Source organism: Nanorana parkeri, unplaced genomic scaffold, assembly GCF_000935625.1.
Source record: "Nanorana parkeri isolate BGI_ZX_2015 unplaced genomic scaffold, ASM93562v1 scaffold1214, whole genome shotgun sequence".
Classification (NCBI taxonomy): Eukaryota; Metazoa; Chordata; class Amphibia; order Anura; family Dicroglossidae; genus Nanorana; species Nanorana parkeri.
In genome coordinates this window covers 457210-480151 of record NW_017307482.1, presented here as the reverse complement: position 1 = coordinate 480151, position 22942 = coordinate 457210, and the positions used below count along the sequence as shown (strand labels likewise).

At 41.7% G+C, this 22942-nt stretch overlaps 1 protein-coding gene across 1 annotated transcript in view; it reads right to left on the bottom strand.

The window, feature by feature from the left end:
• Nucleotides 1–1990: 1990 nt before the first annotated feature.
• OTOP2 (otopetrin 2) overlaps nt 1991–22942 on the bottom strand; it is a 41984-nt gene continuing 21032 nt past the window's right edge. Inside the window, exons 2-7 of the mRNA XM_018568587.1 lie at nt 15239–15696; nt 9656–9792; nt 8616–8674; nt 6440–6579; nt 5517–6361; nt 1991–2263 (exon numbers count right to left, since the gene is read on the bottom strand). Of these exons, the coding sequence (XP_018424089.1) occupies nt 2093–2263; nt 5517–6361; nt 6440–6579; nt 8616–8674; nt 9656–9792; nt 15239–15680 (1794 nt within the window). The 5' untranslated portion in view covers nt 15681–15696 and the 3' untranslated portion in view covers nt 1991–2092. The remainder of the gene's footprint in view (nt 2264–5516; nt 6362–6439; nt 6580–8615; nt 8675–9655; nt 9793–15238; nt 15697–22942) is intronic.

Genomic DNA, 22942 nt, shown 5'->3' with positions numbered 1-22942 from the left:
TTCGTTACGAATCGAAATGCGTACGAATTTTCCTGAAATTCCGAATTTCGGAGCATCCGAAATCCAAATGGCAGTTTCCGAATTATATCCGAAATACGAAATTCCGTTAACGAATTTCGGATCCAAATTTCTTTGAAACAGGAACTAATATTACCCCTGTAAATGAGGTTGAACAACATGACAAGATTTTTTTTTAATCCGAGATACGGATCCGCTGCTGCTGATGCATTACAATACACAGGCAGGAAATACGAAATTCCGTTGACGTATTTTCGTTCCGTTACGAACATTCGTTATATTGAAGGTAAAAAGCAAAGTACATTTACATTGGAGTTGATGGTAGTTTTTTTTAAAGTCCGAAATACGGAATTCGGAATACGGAATCCGTTAACGGAATTCGTATTTCGTTTTGGTTGACCAATCGGAGGTTCTCTTCTGCTGCTGAGAGTTGCATTACAAATACAGGCAGGAAATACGAAATTCCGTTGACGTATTTTCGTTCCATTACGAACATTCGTTATATTGAAGTTCAAAAGCAAAATACCTTTGTTAATATATTGGAGTTGATTGATGGTAGTTTTTTTTTAAATCCGAAATACCACTCCAATACAAAGGTATTTTGCTTTTTAACTTCATCATAACGAATGTTCGTAAAGGTACGAAAATATAACCGCCACTAACGAAAATTCGTATTTCGTACGAATCTGAATCCGAATTGAGTTCAGTTACGAATTACGAAATACGAAATAACGGATATTCCAAAACGAAACGAAACAGAACTAATTTTTTGACAGCGCACAAGTCTATTCAGGAGTCAGTAGTAGGTGATGAAGGGTTCAGGGGTCAGTAGTAAGTGACGCAGGGTCCTAGAGGCAGCCATTACAGCATGTACAAAACTGTCTGTATATAACTGCAGTTCACTGTAGCTGGGGATGCCGGCAGGGATGTTTATTTCCTGGGGACAGACCTGTCAAAACAGGGACTTCCCCGGGAAATGGGGACTAATCTTAACTTTAATGTAAAGGTCAATTCCTTTTTAAGAATCATGGCCTTTGCACTGTTATCTATGTGTGCAGTACCACCTCTGCCGCTACTATTGGCTAGAGTATACTGAAGAAATATGCTAAAAGTGCATAATACACCAGACAAGGGGCCCAGGTTAGTTTCGTCCGGATTTACATTTTGCAGTAAAGGCTCAGCAGCCGATAGTGATGCACTGGTGCACTGATCAAGTTAATTTCATAGTGCAATAGAAGATTTACATGTCTGATGTAAAAACAGTGTGAAAAGGAACACTGTAAATGTTCCTTTAAAAAAAAAAAAACAATTAGATTATCCATTACATTTTCAAAGCTAAAAATGTTTTAAATGGAATAGTTTGCTACTGGCAACCAGGACCGTCCCTATAATAGGCAGCCTGGGGCTGTTGCCTCAGGTGGCATCTCTTTGGGTCACGTTGGGGAATGGCAGTCAGAGCAGCATGGTCACTCTGCTCCTCAATGTTTGCAGTGTACCTGCTGCCCCCTTTCCAGGCCAGAGCATCTCAGGTTGCTAAGAGCTGGGCGGGGAGATGTGTAAGGCCAACATGGGAAACTCTGGCTGGCAAGCCCACTCAGCTCTTGGCAAGCAGTAACCATCACTGCACAGGAGCTGGGCGGGACGCTGGCCAGAGACAGAGCCAGAGCTGGCGGGAAGATAATGCAGAGGCATATCCCCAAGCCAGCCAGTCCCTCCCCTGTTAGCGTGCACCAGCACCACAATCCCTCCCACCTCAGGGCAAAGAGGCTAGGAACGTCACTGCTTGCAATCGTCATTTTTTTTCGTCCATTTTTATGGATTACCCAAAATTTACAGAAAAAAAAACAACAAATCGGCTACACTGACTATAAACACATCAGAATAAATATATTTCATAGTTACAGTTTGTCTATTAGGACACGGTGAGCTGAAATATTGTCTTATGTGTTTCCTTCAATCGCGAGTTTCTTCATTCTTCCCATTTAGATATTTCTACATGTTCCATTGTACAATCTGGGTGTATTCTATATCTTTTATATTATTATTTTTTTGTGTGCTCTCAGACTTTCATGCGTTAGGACATCCTGAATACTTCCAAAAGACTGGCAGCTCCATGCATGCGGTAGAAAATGCCGAAGGGAAGGCTGATATTGGTGATTATAGTCCATACTGTAGGTCCATAGAACCTCAACTCGAGATTATTCTTTAACTGAGGACGAGCACCAAAGGCTGGCATGAGCCAAAGCTGTGAATAGATTGATAAAAGACATAAGGTTAATTAAAAGACATAATGATCCTTAATCTGGAAAATTACATTCTAAATTCTGGGATAACCAGTAGCAGATACCTAAATTATAGCATTAGGTAAAAAAAACATTTCTCATTTACCTCTTTTACACAGATAAGAGAGACAAGCAAAACAGGTTAGTCCTTTGCCTTCTGCTCACCTTTTTTGAGCATGGCGTATGATCTTCAGTTCCTCATTAACAATGAGGAGCACATCTGACAAGGTGAAAATACGTTGTTTAACCACATTTTTCCTTATTCAGCGCTGTGGTACTTTGACTGACATTTATTCCGTCATGCAACACTGTACTGAAATTAATTTTATACCATTTTTGGGGGACAGAAGAGCTTTCTTTTGGTGGTATTTAATCACCGCTGGATTTTTTATTTTTTTTACTCTATTAAGAAAAAATTAGCAAAATTTTGAGAAAAACCCAGTTTTCCCTACATTATGTTATGAAACATTATCACCCAATGTTTTTGTAAAATATAAAAGACGGGGTCACGTCGGATAAAGAGACACCAAACATGTTAAGCCTTAAATGTGCACGCGCCCATGAAATCGGAAAAACTACAATACCCAAAATTGGCCATAGGTGACATTTTCAGTTTAGTGTTATCAGTGATTGATGGCCCTAGAATTATTGCTCACGCTCTGACATTCGCTGTGATATGTAACATGTGTGCTGTAACGGGCGCAATTTTTGTTTTCACATGTAGGCGTACCCGACGCATGTTTACGTGTGTATGTGGGGGCGGGGGACGGTAACATTTTTGTTGTGTTTTTTTTATGTGTGACTTTACTTTTTTTTAAACTTTTTTTCACTTAACTTTATTGTTATCATATAGGGGGATAAGAAGCCCATTATGTGATAGCAAAGAAGATGTGACAGGTCCTCTTTATGGAGACATCAGGGGTCTTTAGGACCCCTAATGTCACCAAGAGACCCCCCAAAAAGCTGATGAAGCAGAGACCTAAAAAAAATGAGATGGAATAGTTCGCTACTGGCAACCAGGGCTGCCCCTATAATAGGCAGCAACTTCGGGTAAGTATAACTTTTTTATTTTAGTCCCTAGATGTAAAAGGTTTTCCCACAGTGCTTCTTTAAGGGTCAGTTAAAGCTCTAAGGGTTAAACCCCATTCACACTGAGCGATTTGTAGCGTGATTCTGGCCGCGGTGGCTGGCTACGGTGCCACTTACTTCAATGACCCGCCACGCCCCCTCCTGCCCCACAAAAAGGTGAGCTGGCCGCAATGCGATGCAGTGCGTTCCGGCCAGAATCGGACCGGAATGCACTGCATCTGGTGTGAACGTACCCTCAAACATAAGCTCAATGAAGCTCAATGTAGCTTGTCCAATGCATTTCAATGGAGGTGTTCACATCTCACAGCTCAATGTCGCCTGTAGCTTGTAGCTCAAGCTTGACGCTTGAACTTGACCTATTTTTCGGCGGATTTCATGCAATTTGGCCGAATAGACTTCAATGGTGTAGCTCGATGTCGCGCTACAGAAGTGTCACTTTTACACAGAAATATAAGCAGGAACATAAGCAGGAAACAGGAAGGAATTATGTCACATCAAGACCGCTTTTGATTGCCATGCCAAAAGTAGCGCTACGTAGCGCGACAATATGTGCAACTGTAGCTCAATGTCTCTCAAAGTCGCTCAGCTCAAATCAGCGCTGAAAAAACGCTTTTTTTATGTAGCTCAGTGTGAATGGGGTCTAAGTTAGGGCAAAGGTGCATGCCTGATAGAGAGGGGGTAGTTTTGTTAACAGACAGGTCTTCTTTAAAGGGACTTTATTGTCTATGTAGTTACTCTATTAATGTTTACAAAATAAAGTTCGCTGACTGCGCATTTTCCAGGTTTTTTTTTTCTTTTGTATGTAGTAAAGTGATTATATTTTGATCCTCTGCTGTTGAGCTGTTTATAGCACACACCCAGCTGAATGATCACAAGAGGAACACACACCCCTTACTATCTCTACTCCAGCAGTGCTATGGAAACATCCTGTATTAAAAGCTTATTTGCAAAATTAAGTTTTTATAGTAGATTTTATCCAGGTAATGCAAATAAATGACATTAATGTTTAGTTTATCAAGTTATAAACAATTGAAAAACATTTAACCAAAATCATTATAGTTTCTCTTTTAAACTGACCTGGCCATTCACAGGTTGTTCCTGTGTCAGGCCTAACAGATACAACACTATACTTTTACATCATCTAGTTTCCTATATCAAATATACCATTGAGTTCCCTATTCCCACTTATGCCAAACTAGTACCACATTTGCATAGGTTATATATAGGTTGTTGCAAAGGTTACTACTTTATTAGTCTAAGTGTATCCCAAAATGTTTTGTATGTTCTGGATAAAGAAGGGAAAGGATTAGACCCTCAATTTTGTATCGCTGTCTGTGTCTTCCCTCTACTTGTCTTGGTGACCATTGTCAGAGGCAGGGCCGGTGCTACCACTAGGCAAACTAGGCAGCCGCCTAGGGCGCAGCCCCGACCACTCACCCCCCACCCCCACCACTGCACCCCCCATATATTTCAAATTGCAAAAGCCAATAGCAGGCTGGCTATTGCACCCACCCACTAAGAAGAGGCGCGGAACTGAGAGACAACTTCCTCTCTCAGGTCCGTTCCTCTGCTCAGTGGGTGGAGTTTTAATAGCCAGCCTGCTATTGACTATTTCAAATTAAATGACATCTTCCTGTTGATGCGGAAACTAGCCGGCAGGAGAATGGGGCTGCGCAGTGGAAGGGGGGCTGGGGGGTGCAGGTTGCTGGTCTTGCCTAGGGCGCAAAATAGTCTAGCACCAGCCCTGGTCACAGAAACCGATGGTAAATCAAATATTTTCCAATTGTCTTCAGAACAAAAGTTGAGGGGGTATCTTCCAATGGGGACACCTGCTCCTGGTGACAGTGTGTAAGAGGGGAATTCCCCTAATTTTGTAGCTTTTTCTTGTTTCCTAATGAGACAATTAGCAAAAAATACACTGACTGAGGTTTTCCCCTTCCTTCTTTTATCCAAAACTGAAAGATTTTGGCTATACATACACTTTGAAGCAACGGTAAAGTCTAAACATTTTACAGACGTTTAGAGAACATATGGTACATATCATCAGATACCTCTCAAAAAATGGTTGTCAATTTACCAGTTAAGGCCTACATTTTTAAGTTAGAAATTAACTTTATCAGCACTTACTATAACATTGCATAGCAGTAGAAAAAGTGATATTTCCTGAACGAGTCTTCTTTTCAGATTCCATGTTTGATTTTCTGACGTGTGCATTGTATTCTCAACGTTGTTTGTTACAGGTATTGTGGATTCCTGAGGTACTCCATCAGGCAGTGTAGGAACTACCGCCTCATTTGAGTAGATAAGTTCTTTTGGTGGCTCCATAGCCTCATCTGTGAATGGTTCTCGATGAAGCCCTTCAATAATAAATGTATTCTGTAGTGTAAGTTGTATGATCATAAGGAGAGAGTAAAGAAGATTCAAAACATTGAGTAGCTCCCCTGGAGAGGTAGCCACCATGGCTACTATTGAATAGTAGGATATACAATACTGGCCCAATGCTGCGCCAAGGAGTAAGGCAACATCTAAAGTACGTGTTGGATTTTTTTGACCATCTATGTGTCTTTTGTCAAATCTGTATATGATTGACCCAGCGAGTGAGCCCATGGACATAAGGCTGAGGACCACAATGTTAAATGAATAGAACATAATATGGGCCTTGTAGCTTTTATCTGCTAGGTTTACTTTAACTTTGTATGTAACAAGAGCCACAATTCCACCAAGAAGGACTATGCATCCCATGATAAGGCCCACAAAAATACTATGAAAGCAGAAGCATGGGCTAAGACGATGGTGGCAAGGCATGGTGTCATCCATCTGTCGTCCAACGTTCTTCCACATAACATATGTCATGGCTGAAGCAAACAGGCTGTACTCTATGTTGAATGGATAAAGGTAGTAATATCCCGTCTGAAAGATGTGGCACAAATGATTACTGCAGCGGCAGGTATGACCATGTGCTCCATTAGAATCTACAAAAAGAAGCACAAATCAATTACATGATGAAAATAGTTTCTTCAACTGGTTTTCCTAATATATTCACCTCATACCTCTGTGTTCATGGTATCCACTTGTGCTAGTCAACTCCTTTAAATCATCCTCCAAGTCTCGGGTCTGGTGAACAGACTCATCTGTTACTGCAGCCATCCAGATACTGAGGTTGGTTATAAGTACCAACATAAGGCCATATCTGTAGTAAAGATTTTTTAACATACAATTCACTAATATCTAATATCAACATCATCATAACATGTATCACTTCTATCATTATCCAATCAATCCACAGAGTTTAATGAGAGTCACAGGGGCATGAAGGTAAGCAGTGCAGGCTTTCCTCCCTATAACTATTCATCCACTTAATCCATTCATAAAGACTTAAAGCGATTGTGTTGTCAGAATAAAAATTTAAAGTGCATGTAAACCTCAAAAAATAAACTTATTTTATGTGCTTCCACTCTTCTATCTCTACATAGACACTAGGGTCTATTTTTAAACAATTCACAGGGCCCTTTGCCCAGTCAGTATCTGTGAATGTTCATTTGGTGTGAACAATGCCATAAACCAAATTAACCTGATAAATGTTCCTAATATATATTTTGTTTTGCCCAGTTTGAATGTAGTTTATTGTAATAATAATACATCATGGCTACTTGATGGAGCTGGGGAGCATAGGTGGACATAGTAATAGTGAACAGGCTATTTGCCTTTAGTAAATCAACCCCTTAGTTGGGGGATTTATCAATACTGGAGCAGAAGAATCTGGAGCAGTTGCTTATGGCAACCAATCAGCTTCTCTCCTCAGTTTGTTCAGTAAGGCCCTGTTCACACCTTTACGTTTTGTCGCGCGTTCAAGGCTCTATGAACGCTCTACAAAACGTACAAACATGAAAATCCCATTGTTTTCTATGGGTATGGTTCACACCTTTCCGTATTTCCGCCCGTCTGAAACGCCCTACAAAACGGCCTACGCTCAAACAAGTACATGTACTTCTTTGGGCCGTTTTTGTTGGGCGTTTCCATTGGGATACAGCCAAGTAGCCCTCGGAAACGCGCGTTTGTCGCGCGTTTTTTTCACCGCGCAGCGCGGTAAAAAAAAAAGCGCGACAGACGGGCATATTCAATATGCCTAGGTGTGAACCCAGCCTTAAGGTTTGAAAATGAAAGGTGGATGCTGATTGGTTGCCATGCACAGCTGCTTCAGATTTGGTCTGCTCCCGTTTTGATAAAGTCCCCTCTGTGTATCACTAACACCTGCCATTTTTGTTTTCATCAAATAATGTTTTTACCCTTTCCCATATCTCAGTCCTGTTGATCTTTGGTATTTTTCAACCTTTTCCTGTCTACAAACACTTTCTCCAGTGTTAGCTGCACATCATTGCTCTAGACAGGCAATGATGGACTAAGCTTGTATAAGGGGTGTTGCCACAGTTACTTGTAATCTCAACTTGGGAAGCATGTGACAGGGTGGCAACCTAGGAACACAATTGGGGACAGTTGTCATCTCATAACAGGAAGTGCATGAACAAAGACCTTTATGGTCAGATGACCAGGAATTATAATAACTAAAGCTGCAAATTTAAGAAGACTGAAACCAGATTTAGAAATTACAGTCACATATTAAAGCTTATATAAGACTTTAAAGGGTAACTTCACTTTCTCACAAATTGTGAAAAAGTAATCTTACCCACAGTACCCTGCCACTTCCCCCGGTCCCCGCTGCAACTACTCATCTGAAGTCCCCGCCAGCCGGTGTAGTGGTCCGTACACCATACACTGTACTTCACCACCACGCACTATCGAATGCTCATAAGGCTTGCAAATTGCAAACGCTCACTGGTCAACACAGTCGCATGACCATGCTGCCCAATGACAAGTGCTTCTGAGCTGGGGACAAGGTCCCAGAAGTAAGAGGTGCTTTTTATTGGTTAGCATGGTCATATGACCATGCTGACAAATCAGCCCTCACCATTTATGAGCGTGTTTAGCTTTCCATAGTGTGGCTGGGAAGTCTGCTGTAAGGACCACTGCACCAGCTAATGGGCACTTGTATGCGCAGCAGGGACCTAGGGAAGTGGCAGGGTTCTGTGGGCAAGTTTATTTTGTCACAATTTTTGACAAAGCAAACTTACCCTTTAATGATTGGGGTTAGGTCTATTTTAACTGATAAAAGTTACAGTGTAGAAAATGAATGTATTATGGATATTTGTTAGCAAAGGATAGATTTACCTGGAAATGTTGGTGTGAATCTGAACACAGTGTTTGCTGGACACCCAGAGAAAATATGTCTGAAATATATAACAAAATGTATATCACACAAAACATTTTTAACATGAGAAGCAAATCTGACAAGGTGAAAATACATTGTTTAACCACTTGAAGACCGAGGTGTACACCCCTTTCCTGTCCAGGCCATTTTTCAGTATTCAGCGCTGCAGTACTTTGACTGACATTTATTCCATCATGCAACGCTGTACTGAAATTAATTTTATACCATCTTTTGGGGACAGATAGAGCTTTTTTTGGTGGTATTTAATCACCACTGGGGTTTTATTTTTTACTATATTAAGGAAAAATTACTGTAAATGTTGAAAAAAAAATGTTTTACATTATGTTAGGAAACAATTATTACTACCCATGTTTTTGGTCAAATATAAAAGACGGGGTCACGTCGGGTAAATAGACACCAAACAAGTCAAGCCTTAAGATTGTGCGCACCCGCGAAATTGCAAAAAACTACCATACCCAAAATTGACCATAGGCGACTAGAGATCTGCTTCATCAGTTTCTCTCCAGCTTCTGAAGCTGGAGAGTGACACAAGAATGTGGAAGTGATGTAATATACATCACTTTCGCATTCTGACACCGGAGAGGGGATCGGAGGGAGGTCGTGTACCGACCTCCCTCTGATCCCCTATCACAGAGCCACCATACTGGTCCCGGGCTCGCACCAGGCACAGCAGAGCTCGGAACCAGCGGGAGGGGGGGCGCACAGACTGGCACGTTATACAAGTGATGTGCTGGCTATAGAGACGGCGGATCGCTTGTATCTAAACAGGCATCGCTGCCTGTCTTTAAATTTGGGCAGTTTTCAGCTTGCGCGAGTGGGCGGGGCCAACAAGCCGTCTTTAGACGCCGTCACAAGCCGTCACATCCAGGAAGCTCCGGTCGGCCATTTTCCCAGAACGGCCGGCCGGGAGGCGGTTAAACCAGAAGACAAACCTTAGAAATGCATGACAGGATTAAGGGAGACATCCTAAGACATTTACCTGGAGAATGATGAAGGCACTCTGCACCATAGGATGAATGAGTTTAATTGGTGATTCACAATCAATATAGCTTATGTAATATCCAATCTTAAATACGTCTAAAACCAGACTGCAGATCCCAAAAAACACCAGACCACCTGTGAAAAAAAGAAGAAAACCAATGAACTTGCTGTTTTTTCCAGCGTTGCACAAAGCAAGACAAGGCAATTTGCCATGTCATGGATGGTGGCAGTTAACACCACTGCGTTCCGGTGGTGTGCACTTAAAAAAAGTACCACATGCAGTACTTTTTTGAAGTGCACTGCAGTGAGACACGGTACAGCCGCATTGCACTGTGGTGAGCCCATAGTTGGGTCCCTTGTTGTTGAGTGTGGCTTCAGGTAAGAACAAGCCCTTAGGACCCATTCACACCGTTAGCATCCAATTTTCAACGGACGCCAATGGAAGGTAACCCAAGAAGTCTATGGGTGTGAATGGGACCAGTTCACACTGCTGCATTGCATTGTGTTACGTTGCAATGCGCTGAAAAAAGTAGAGCATGCACACCTTTTTTCAGGGCAACTTAACTCAACACGTCAAAAACGGATGTCAACGGAACGGAAAGTTAAAAGATACATAGCTTTTCTGCTCAGGACATGTTAATTAAAATAAAGATTGGCAAAAAAAAATGCAATGGATTGGCAGTCAACGGATGAAATGACAAGTCAAGGGACCTCCGTTGATTTACATTTTCGGTCCAATTTTGGTGTGAATGGACCCTTAGAGTTGCCACCAGAACAAGTGAAAAAGACTCTTCTCTGAGGATCAAAGAACGAAAAAGGGCGCCTCCATAGTGTAAAAAAAACGAAATTTAATGATAAAATACACAGCTTGTATTGTACTTACAAAAAGTACTTACGCTCAGCTACCTGTGTGTTTTCACACTGCCTTGCGATCTTGAGTGGCTTTACTAAGATTCTGAGGTTAGTTTTAGGTCTCCTAGATGTATTATTTTAAATAATGCTGTGTTTTTAGACACCAAACTAGAACACTCTTTATGCTGATTACCAATTTATTCTTATCAGCTGACTGTCCTCTTTAGATGAACTTCAGCGATAATTACAACACTAATTACAATACAGACAACTGGTCCTAATGCTTTTTGTGACTCATCTTGAGATCGCCTGTGATAGGTCAGTCTTATACATTTAAGAGCTGGGTTTAGGTGAGTTCTATCAGGTTCTGACGAAGGGGGCGTGCCCCAGAAACGCGTTAACCTTTGACTACACAGGGGCAGTGGACGCTGATGCTACACATCCTTTCAGACTTCCGCTGCTAGATGATTCGATATCCTATCGATTTCTTTATGCCTTTTTACTACCGACTTTTTTGTAAGTACAATACAGGCTGTGTATTTTATCATTAGATTTCATTTTTACACTATGGAGGCGCCCTTCTTCGTTCTTTGTTTCTCAGATTGACGGTCTCCATAGACCCGTGGGATCTGCCTCTACAGTGTGTCCACTATCATTACAACTGGCCGTTTCGCAGGTAGGCGCCGGTATTGTTTTTTGTTTCTTCTCTAAGGATACCTGTTTCAGTGACAATGGTCTAAGGGGTGAATTCCCCCCCCCCCTAGAGATTTCCTCTCACTTCCTGTTGCTTCTCTGAGGCAGGAAGTGAAGAAAAATCTCTCCAATAGGACACGGACAGAAAAAATTAAACTGTCAGGGGTTTTCAAGCTAAACTTCAGGCAGATATAAAAGTCATCAATTAATGAAACTTTATAATCAATGATACTTCATTAAAACATATTTATTTAAATGCAATCAGTGTAGGTACCTGAAAGGCAGCACAAGGAGCATTCAGGTGTGCAAGGAATATAGCGATAGGAGGAGAGAGCGGAGTGACAGAGCGGGAAACTAATCATTGCACTGCTCTTTTCAATGTCCTGTCACAAGGCGGTGGTGGAGAGAGGACTTGTAAGTGAAAGTGAAAATGCAGCATAGAAAGATCATCTCTCCTCTCCTACTAGACAGGGCTGTGCTGTATGGCGGGGTTGTGTCTGGAGTTCAGTTTTAGCCTTTGTTTACTCTCCAAAATATAAAAAACTTTTACCTACATACACTTTAAGTATGTTATTATTTTTTAAAACATGTATGATATAAGGTAGTAAAATCCGGCATTATTAGCCTATAATAAGAACCACCTAACTGTTTTGTTATGAATTAAATAAAATTGGTAGGTTTAAACTGAACCAGTGGGTTGTCCAGGCGGTGAAAAGCAACAGGCTCACTTTAATTGTGGGCCCACCAGCTGGGTATACATATGTCCTTTTTCTCTGTAGCCTTGCTCTGAATCACAACTTGGAACTTAGACTGTTTGAGGAATCTCTCTCCTGAGTGACCAATAACCAAGCACCATCGATGTCACATCACATGCCCCCCCATAACTGAAAGTACTGGGTATATTTCTTCACTCCCAGCCGTCAAACAGCAGTGAGGAAGTGAAAGAAAGATGAGACTGTACTACTAGGTCTGGCATTAGAGCAAACTTTTACTAACATAGCAATTTAAATGTTATAATTATGCATTTTAATAAATGCACTTTTATTATGTATTAGCACTTTGATGTATACATTAGTGAAGTGTAGGGGCCTGGCCCTATGGTGTTGTGCCCCTAATTAAATTAGTGTGTTTGTTGCTAGGCGATATCCAGTCTGAGCATTTGTTTAACTTTTTCTAGGCTCTGTAGGTCTTCCCTAAGCCCAGTGGGTTGATTGCTTCTGTCTGTTAAGGAGGTTCAGTAATCAGTGTGGGAAAGACAATTACTAAGTTATAAATATCTATCTGACCCAACCAATCTCTATAGTTCTTGTTCATAGGTATGGTTTGGGAAGTGATAATTATTTGGCACACACTCAGAGCTCAAGTAAACTAAAGCTGAGATTCTGGTGCTGAAATTAGAATGGAGCTGGCGTTAACATACTTCAGTTGCTCATTTTAGTGCTACTTCAAATTACTAATACATGTAAAATATCATACATCAATTCATTTGTTGTAGTAACCCAATATCTAAATAGTGGTATAAAATCTCTTAATCCGATCATCTTCTTCTTTACTGTCCTTTTCAGTTGTCCCTCCAGCGTTGGTGTGGGTCTCTGATCCAGCTCTGACTCCTCTGTCCTCCTCTTCTCTGATGTCCCACGGAGTCTGTGCGGGTGCACGCTGTTCCATAGACTTACCTTGCGTCTCTCCTCGTCTCCCAGGCATCAACATCTGAACTGCGCATACGTCCGCCCCAAGATCCTTTGCAGCTGCCCGAGACTCTTCAGATGTTTGTGACGGGAGCGTGCGTCGAAGACACAGGTAAGTTTTAACCTGTTTCAAAAGGTTTTTGTTTTAAAAAAAAAAGTTTTTGCATATATCTCCTGCTTGCTAGCAGGAGATATATGCAAAATTTTTTATGGCTTAATAACCCTTTAAATGTACTTTATTGGATCGGTTTTTGACTCGGCACTCTTAGCACATATCTTGTGATATACCTTTGTGAATATGTTACATTTAAAGAAGAACTCTGAGCAAATAAGATCTTAACTCTTGCAGTGGGGCTAGCCCTCATTTTGGCTCCTAGACCCGTCCTTTCAGCCTCGCGCCACGCTCCACTCCGTCTAAGGTCATGTGAATCATCACGTCCTATACAGTGTATAGGATGTGAGGACGCCGACGGATATTCCAATGCTGGAGCGAACTGGGAGGCAGGCTGAAGGGAGCGGTCTAGGGGTAGCCCCACTGCAAGGGTTAAGCTTTATTTGCCCAGACTTTAAACTCCTAAGTATCTTACTATTTTTAGACGTACAATGCTTGAAAATGGAAAAAAGTGAAATGAGTTTGTAATGTAGGGTTTAAATGCATAGGAATAATAATTGTAAGATAATGTGCTACTGCAGTTAGTACTTTCTAGGAAAAGACAATTGCATTTATTAAAGTCAAAGCCAACTCCAGCCAGCAATTTTTTTTAATACTATTTGTATATTCCTATGTCAGAGTCAACCACTCCATATATTTCCATAGATAGGTGGGGACTATCCAGATTTGAGCCAAAAATCCTGGCTAATCCAAAAAATGACCGGGTCTCTGGGTCCGGCAAGGGCGTGCTGAAGCAGCAATGTCATTGTCACTTTTACAATCACACAGGGACCGGATGGTCAATCCTGGACTATACAAGAGGAGATAGCTGGGAAGAGTTGCAAGCTCTGCTCTCTCCACTTTGAATTTCTTCTGGCCAGTGAGGATGTATATGATCAGAGAGAGATAGAAAATCTAAAGAATAAAGGTAAAGGAAGTGGGAGGGAGCCAGACTGGGCTCCAGGTTTTGTCACCATTATTGTCATTGCCTGAATATTGTTATAAATGTCCATTCGTTGCCCACATATTGTAACAGTTGCCCACTTGCGGTCTGCATCTTGCCACAAGTAATGTTTGTTGCCTAAGTATTTGTCGCGGTTACTTATAAGCTGCTCATGTGTTGTCAGGATTGCCAGTTTCTTGCCTATGATTTGTCAAGTCAGCGTGGTTTGTTTAGAGGACCGTATCATTTTATTTAACCCCCTGCATGCGTATCACTATCAAGCCATGACCCTAAAATGCTTTGCCTGCCTCCAATTCAATAGGTGTGCTGTGATTATTCCCTCAATCACACCAGTATGTTATTTTGGAATGGGAAAGCTTTACTGGGTTGATAAACCTCATACTTATTCCATCATAACAGTAAACAATGCATTACCTTTTCTAGTCACAGATGAATGGTGAGCACTTAACTGCACCTAAATGCTTGTCCTAACCATACATTACTGACAGGCATTGGACTAACCACAGATCCCAGGGAACATTAAGGTGCTCATACGCTGGACGAAATTCGGCGGGTTTTTAATGTACCGGCTGAAACTCATACAACGTGTGTGGCTGTTGGCTCCCTTTCAGCCAGCATTCCTCAATCAAGTAATCGAAGGAGCCTGCTGGAAAATCTTTGTGCGATCAGAGCTGGCAGCCAATGAGCTGCCCGCTCTGATCGGGTATTCTGAAAAGGTGCCGGCGGCACCTGTCAGAATACAATGCAAACAGCGGCGATATATCGATTGACACTCTGTTTGTGTTGATGGAGGAATCGCGTCAATTTCTTTCATTCAGCCTGCAGTTTGAACGGAAGAAATTGATAGGTCTATGGCTAGCCTTAGGTCGATACCATTCAACCATTGGCAAGGTGAAACCTGCCAATAAAGCTGTAACAGTAAAGAAGTAATACTAACCTAATACTAACAACATAATTAAGAATAATGTATGTGGGATGTCTATTTACAAATATAGGAATACATGCATCTGCAATAGAAAGTCTAGTTTTGTAAGAACCATTGGAAGGCTTGACTAATGCATGCAGCAAAGTGTTAATACACACGTATTCATATTGGTAATAATTGTATAAGTAGTATAAGAAATTATAATAGTAGTGGGTTTAGGGGTAGATGCAGATGTAGTAGAAGGAGAAGAAGGAAGAATAGTAACATAAATGGCAGTAGAAGAATATTTATTTCTGTAGCCTTATTACCTCTCAGCCACACCGGTCCTGCATGGGAATCTTTATAGAGAACTGCATTTTTTCGGCATGAGAAGTAAAATTGGAATATCATCCAGACAGTGGAGAGCAGCATTAGAAAAACAAGGAAGGCAAGGACTTCTGTGTCCTGTACTATGACCTCTTCTAAGGAGCCACTGCTAACAAGAACACAGGCTATCAGACCAACATTAATGGCCAGCAGTGCAGACAACAAGCGACCCCCTTTCTTCCAGACTTCATTGTGAACCGTTGGGCTGCTTGGCACCTGGTGTAGAGCAGGCATTTCCATTTGGACCACTGAAGAGGTCAAAGTTATTGCATCTGTTTTAGGAATGTGAACTGCATCTTCTTGTACTGCATGGGGCACCTTGTTATCTTGAATTACGTGGTGTGGCACTTCCAATTCTTCGTGGGCTCCTTTTGTGCTGCCCATCTTTCACTTAATGGTCCTGAAATAGAAGAAAGGAAAAAAAAATGAACCTACATCCTTTAAGCAAGTTCTATATTTAGTGGATTGGCCAATGACGCTCAGATTCCATATCTAAGTCATTAGCTATGTAACTGTAAAGAGATTTATGTTCAGTTAATTCCATCTTAATATTCATTTTCTCTTATTGACCTTACAGCACCTTATGTACCAAATCTTTACTGGCACCGTTCCAATCCAAAAAAAAGGGGAGAAAGGAAGGGGTTAACACAGTGGAAACAGCTGTAGCCATTTTAATTAACAGAAGACCAGTCATCTCATTTAAATGCAAATAAGTTCGATAAATCTCCTGCAGAATTCTGAAAGGTCACAGGTCATATCTTTCAGCTCTATGCAGATCTAGAATGTCGGTGTAGACATTTTAGCATAATGTCAATGGCATTTAAAGACCTTTGGCCCTTGATAATTTTATGGTCACAGGGATGTGAAAGAGTTTTTGAAATTGCCTTGTTGTATTACACATTCGTCAACACCAATTCCCTTTTGTCTCATATATTTTTCTTAATAGGTGGCAGAAGAAACCTATATCCGCAGATTTAAAAGAGGACTGCAGTTATTCATCAAGAAAGATCAGCACAGATTATTTTGCACATGGTGTTAGAAAAATGCATTTTAGCCCTCCAGTATCACATCAATCCAGTTTTTCAAGTGTGTGTAAAGCCTACTTTTTTAAGTTTTAGATAGGGCAGGGAAGGGTTAAAATCCCCATGAGATTATTTTTTGCTACCTTTTTCCTGTTGGGGAGATTTCCCTTTACTTCCTGTCCTGGAGGAGCAACAAGGTGAAATCCCATTTTAGAGAGTTGTCAAGGAACATTGTAGGATTTCCCCTTCTCCTTTTATTCTTGTTCTTTTTGGATTTCTCTTTTGTTTATGTCTTGGTGACAATGGTCACCAGTGCAAATGGAGAGATGGATCTCCCCAGCATGGACACATACAGCAAAAAAAAAAGCTTTGCTATCCAAAACAAAAAAAGGATTTTTAGATTTTTTTAGAATACTAATGTTCTGAGTGTCTTTAAAACAAAGACATTGCATTCACCTGGGTATTAATCTGGGGAGGGAATATATTTATTTTTAGAATCCCTCTTTCTCTATGTCTCTCTTTCTCTCTATACTGTATATACTGTTTACTGTCAGTTTAAAAAAAAACTTTTTTTCAGCCAGCAATAGATCACAATAGCAGGGTCCTATTGATGAATGGAGAGGCTCTGCCCTGGCCTCCGTACTCAGGAAGTTCTTTGATATCACTCATGATATCACTATATTCCCGATGTAAAACAGAATCCGTTTTTTTTTCTCTTTCTCTCTTCTTCTATCCTTCTTCTATTCTTTCTTCTTTTATCCTTTTTGGTTTAACCCTCCCCTGTACTGCAAGATCTTTTTGGCGTTTCACATTCGATTGCCCATAATTGATTATAACAATCTCAGTTGCCATATTACAATCAATTCATTATTGTATATACCTACCGATTTCTTGTGGTTTTTTCTGGTTTTTTTTTTTTCGTCCATGCCATGACTTATGTGATACATGATTGACTCACTCAGGGTACCTTGATCCTGCTTACTGTGTCTCACAGTCGCAGTCAGGTCTTTTACGGATTAATCTGATGTGAAACACTGATTTTGATGTATCTCTTCTGATCATTTCCTTCTATGTTCTCAATCCCTTGTTCTGCATTATTTTTTGCTTATACTGAAAAATTTTGATTTATAAAAAAAGAATAATAAAAAAAAAAGAATGCGTAAGCATTGTGGGGAATTTATCAAAACTGGAGCAGACAAAATCTGGAACAGCTGTGCTTGGCAACCAATCAGCTTCTGCCTTCAGTTTGTTCAGTTAAGATTTGAAAATGAAAGAGAGAAGCTGATTGGTTGCCATGCACAGCTGCTCCAGATTTTTTCTGCTCCAGTTTTGATCAATTCCCTTCATTCTGTTTACATTCCCTTATTTAGCAGCTCCTATGGAGCACGCCGTAGATCCATTGGAAGCCCAGGAGCTCCTGCACTTAACACTGGACCCCAGCTGCCACACAGGGCAGCTGGGATTCAAGTGGTTAACAAATTCTCCCACCCACCTGTGTGCATCCTAATTGAAATAATAATTATCTTCCTACCCGATTCAGTGATCTTTTCTCCGACATAGTTCTGAAAAGCTCCTCTTTATACTGCCCTGTGCATTCCTTTGGGTAGCTGTACTCTTCGCAGCCTTCAATAGTCCTCTGGAGTAGGTTATCTATAGGAATGAATGGGGTGACAGCATGCATGTGCAGTGTGGAGAGGGGCTGGATGGGACAAAGTTGAAAGAAATATTGCTGGAACGGGGAGGAAAGTAAATATTATCCTTGGTAGGCTGCACTCAGGAGGGTTGGTGGGGATTTATTACATGTTTACTTCAGTAAAGGTTAAGTTGTCCTGATCTGCATACTAGTTGCAGATTAGTCCCTTAGAAAATACTGAAGCCTAAAGATTAGAGCGACAGCTAGGTAACTAGGATTTTCTGAAGGGGAGACAAGCAATGACAGCCAACATATGGCTCTCAGTACAGATGTCCTTCAATTTAAAACTCAGATCCTCTTTTTACCATGACTAAAGATGGCCATAGATATGAGTTAGTTGTCACATCATTTTGTCTGACTTCGTTTTTATTCATAGGCCTGCAGACTCTGCTGTGAGATCTCTGATGGAATGGTCATTTGGCAGGTTAGAGATATTTCTGGTTGCAGCAATAATGTTTTCAAACAATACAAAAGAACCAAAATAATTAATTTGATACAAGATGATCTATACGCTAGGGACGTCTTTGCTATTATTATCTGCTATAAAAATCAATTCCAGACCAATTAATTAGAATTACAGTAGATATCCAGCCTAAACTTTTTTCTCTCTCTAAAGGTCGCCATACACTGTACAACCATCGCAAGACCTTAGTCTTGCGATGGTTGTAACATGATTAAAAAAACGTACGATCTGCCCATCTTGGACAGGCAGATCGTACTGTCGATCATCGCAAGCCCGCCCCCCTGAGGGGCGGGCTATCGATGACTGTAATGAGGGGCGGGCTTACAATGACTGCAAACGGGCAGTGTGCGCGTGCGCACACCGGCCCGTTCGGCAGTTGTCGAACCAGCAGGCCACTAACTCGCCGAGAATCGTACGATTCCCGGCAGGTTTTCTAGCATGCTGGTTCGACGGAAGACGTGCGACCGTACAGTAGAAACGGTTGCACGCCTTCCATACACTGCACAATTCTCGTACGATCGCGGGATTTCCCGTGATTCTCGTACGAGAATCGTGCAGTGTATGGGCACCTTAAAGGTGTCCATACACCTTACTATTATCTGCAGATTTTCTGTGTTCAGATGGAAAAAGTGCAACAGATTGGCCCAGGTGGAGATTACTCCATCCACACAGTTAAGTAGATGGAGGAATCTGTTGCACCATTTTCCATCTGAACCACAGAAAATCTGCAGATGATTGTAAGGTCTATGGCCAGCTTAAAACAAAAGTCTAGGCTGGGCAAACACTTTAAAGAGACCTGGTAACGAACTTAACAAAATGCTCAGAACACCTTGATATTCAATCAATCATTTTGGAGGGCCAACTAATGTCAAACATAAAGGCATGGAGAGATGGGCACTGCCATGGGGGACATGTACCAATACCAAAAAAAAACAAAAAATGCTGTGTAGGGGGGAACGGGCCTTTTTTATGCGGCTTCAAATGCAACATTGAAAATACACAAATCCAAAATTACTGTTTTTAATGCTGTGTTACAGCTGTGTGATTGACAAAAGCAGAATGATTTTCATAGACAGCCTCAGGGACAATATATTTTAGCAGTGCATAATTGGCTGTGGAATGGATCGTACACTTAGCTTGGCTAACATACAGCAGCGACCTATTTTGATTTATTTCAAATTAAAAAACAGGCTTTTGGTTCAATAGTTTCAGCAGCGACAAATGCTTTTTCATCAAGCATTTTTAAAGGGCAAGTTCAGTCCCCCAGTCTCCCTGATGCTCTTAGCTGCTGTGAATGCCATCTCCCATCCCCACGCCATCCGGTTTAACCGTCCACATTCAGTGACGAGGGGAAATGGTATGTACAGCAGCTAAGAGCAGAGTGGACTGGGGGAGTGTGCATGTGCACAGGAGTTTATTCATTCCAGCACCTGAGGAGGATAGCTGGGTCTATAGGACTGCAAACACAGGATGGGTGCACATGGGTATGTAGCCTACTCCAATGCAATCCACAGCACAGTGCTGAATAATATCACTGTAAAACACAGTAAAGCACTGTAAAGAACAGCACAGCACAGCCTCGTATAGCAGAGTATCTCTCCTTACCCTCTCTCTACACCATTTTGTCAGCTTTCTCTAACCAGCACCAACATACACTGACCAGATGGGTGCTGGGAGTCAGTGGCGGACCTAATAACCAAAGGGCCCTGATGCAAGATTTTATCTTGGTCCCCTCTCCCAAGGCGGCGGTGGCGGGGAGGGCGCGGGAGTGGATCACACTGGCCCCCGCCCCCTCCCCAGCGGTCTCTAATGTTGCAGTAGCGTGCTGGACTTACCTGAGACCCTGCAGAGCACACCATAGATCCTGCATAGCCCACCTGAGACTCTCTATGGTGGGCTCTGCAGGGTCCCAGGTGGGCTGGTCTGGTCGTCGGGATCCCTTTCCCTGTACCTCCTCCCAACTCTTCTTACCTGCTGCTGGGGCCCAGCCTCTTCCACCCCCTTCCCTGTCACCTCTGCCATGCCGCCCCGGTACAGTTGATACCCATGTAAGAGGCCCCCCAGACCCCTCACATGGGTACCGGCCATACCCCCCTGATGGCGGTGTTCTATCAAAGGTTGTGACTACGTTAGAATGTGTGACCGGTGACGTGGTCACACGTTTTAACGTAATCCCGTCCAGTTTTTCCGGCGGTGGAACGTGTGCCTGCCAAGCTGTTCCAGGGCAGATCGGCATCGCAAATTGCATGTGCAGGAGAACCGATCTGCCCTGCGATCTTACATTCCACCGCACTTACAAAGTCAGATAGAAGTGACATTTCAGGACCGATCAGCTGTTTCAGGGCAGATCGGTTCTCCTGCACATGAGATTTGCGATGCCGATCTGCCCTGGAACAGCAGAGAAAGCGTTGTAATGCTTCACCTATTCCACCGCCGAAAAACTGGGCGAGATTACGGTAAAATGTGTGACCACGTCACTGGTCCCACATTCTAACGTAGTCTCAAACTTTGATAGAACAGAGGCCTTTCTGTAATCATTTAATCAAAGAAATAGATTATAATAGGGAACATTACAGTGTAATATTCCCCATTATAATCCACTTGTCTAATTACATGAAATAGCAGTACACATCCCCTACGAGATGCATTTGACCAGGTGCAAAGGTAATGCAATGCATTGTGGGTTCTGGTGAAAATCTGCACCCAAAAGTTTCAACAAACTGGGAGAATCTCCTCAAGCCTACGGTTGCTCAAAACCCAAACCTCATCCCTACATAAGAGTCATATACAGCTGTCATTGGTGACCTCCTTCTGAAAATGCCAGTTGGAACAAGTATACAGATCAGTAAAGTTGAGGAAAAAACATTATCTGCATACTTTTACTACGTCAGTGACTCAAAGTGTTAAAGCTAGATGGTCAGCAGCACAGCCAGGCAACTAACATTTTCACATCAAGCAGCAATCACATCCTCATCTGAGCTAGCTGGCCACACTGTATTTTACATGCTAGGCCTTTTGTTCATAGGACCTAAAGGAGGAACCATCTATTGCCTCACATAAGCAGTATCCAGTGACCCACCCAGCTCTAAGGAGGACAGGAGAGCCTAGGGTAGGCCATGACTTCTGGCTCACATCACCTGGTGACCTGAGCTCTTTCAGGTTTCTTTTAAATTGCACAATGTGCTTCCCATGATATGCCTTCCTCAGAATGTACATATCATTCCTGTCATAGATGATCTCTTTGCTCTCCTTCATAACTCAATTTGATGCTCATCAAACATGCAGCAGTTGTTTGCCTTGGCACAGACAGATGGAGCAGAGCCCAGTCACATGCAGTCATTGTAGAGATCATTATGCAGGAAATAAAGACAACTTTGACAGGGTGAGACAGATGCTGGCTATACATGTAACAATTTGATAAAGCGATAAACACTTTGCATTCCATATTTTGTTGAAATTGCAAAGCATTAGAACCCGGCTGTAAATAAAACAATACGAAAACAAACGAAATTGCCATAGCTTTTGTTAATGTTGATTCAGTACTTTAACCAGTTGACATCCGCAGTGTTAAACCCCCTTCCGATCCAAGCCATTTTTCAGTATTCAGTATTCAGTACTTTGACTGACATTTATTCCGTCATGCAGCGCTGTACTGAAATGAATTTTATACCATTTTTTTACTACGGGCGGACGGCAAGAGGTTAAAAAAACTGCTGTGCTTTTTTTTTCTGTTCACTTCCGAGTTCACAATAGACCAAATTTTGATGGCTGATCAAATTTGCGGGTGGTAGATTGCTTAGTTTCTATTGATTATTTACCATTCTATGAGCAATTCCAGGTGGATGAAAAGTGGTGGAAAACTGAAGGAAATTTGCCACCTGTATGGCCATCTCAAGGTTTATGCACCAATAATTTGTGTTAGCCCCTGTTCTCCTCCCTCCTAAATTGTTGAACCTGCTATGTTATTATTTTGAACATGCAATTCATCAGACTAAAACTAAGGTGAAAACTAACAGGGTTATTCACAAAAGGGTGAAGAGTTTGGAGAAGACAGGAGAAGTGAACAATCTAGGACAACATAGCTGAACTGGAAAGTTAGCTGAATTGGAGAATTTTTCCAAATCAGCTATATTGGCCTAGATTGTTCTCTTCTGTCTTCTCCAAACTCTTCACCCTTTTGTGAATATCCCTGTAAAACTCCATTTTACTTACTATATTGTTCTTTTACAGTAAGTGTAGGATATTGACTAATATCATTATGAGGTGTATAGATATAGATGCTGCAGAGAGTGGATGGGGTAATGGCAAATCTGGTTAAATCTGTTTTTCTTATTAAAAATATTAAAAGAAAGACAACAAAATGGGATACACAAGCCACGCAGTAAAACATTAAAAAGGACAAAAACCGGGATCACAACAAACCACATTATCAGATCCTCAATTTGACAGACAATAACAAAGAAACGTG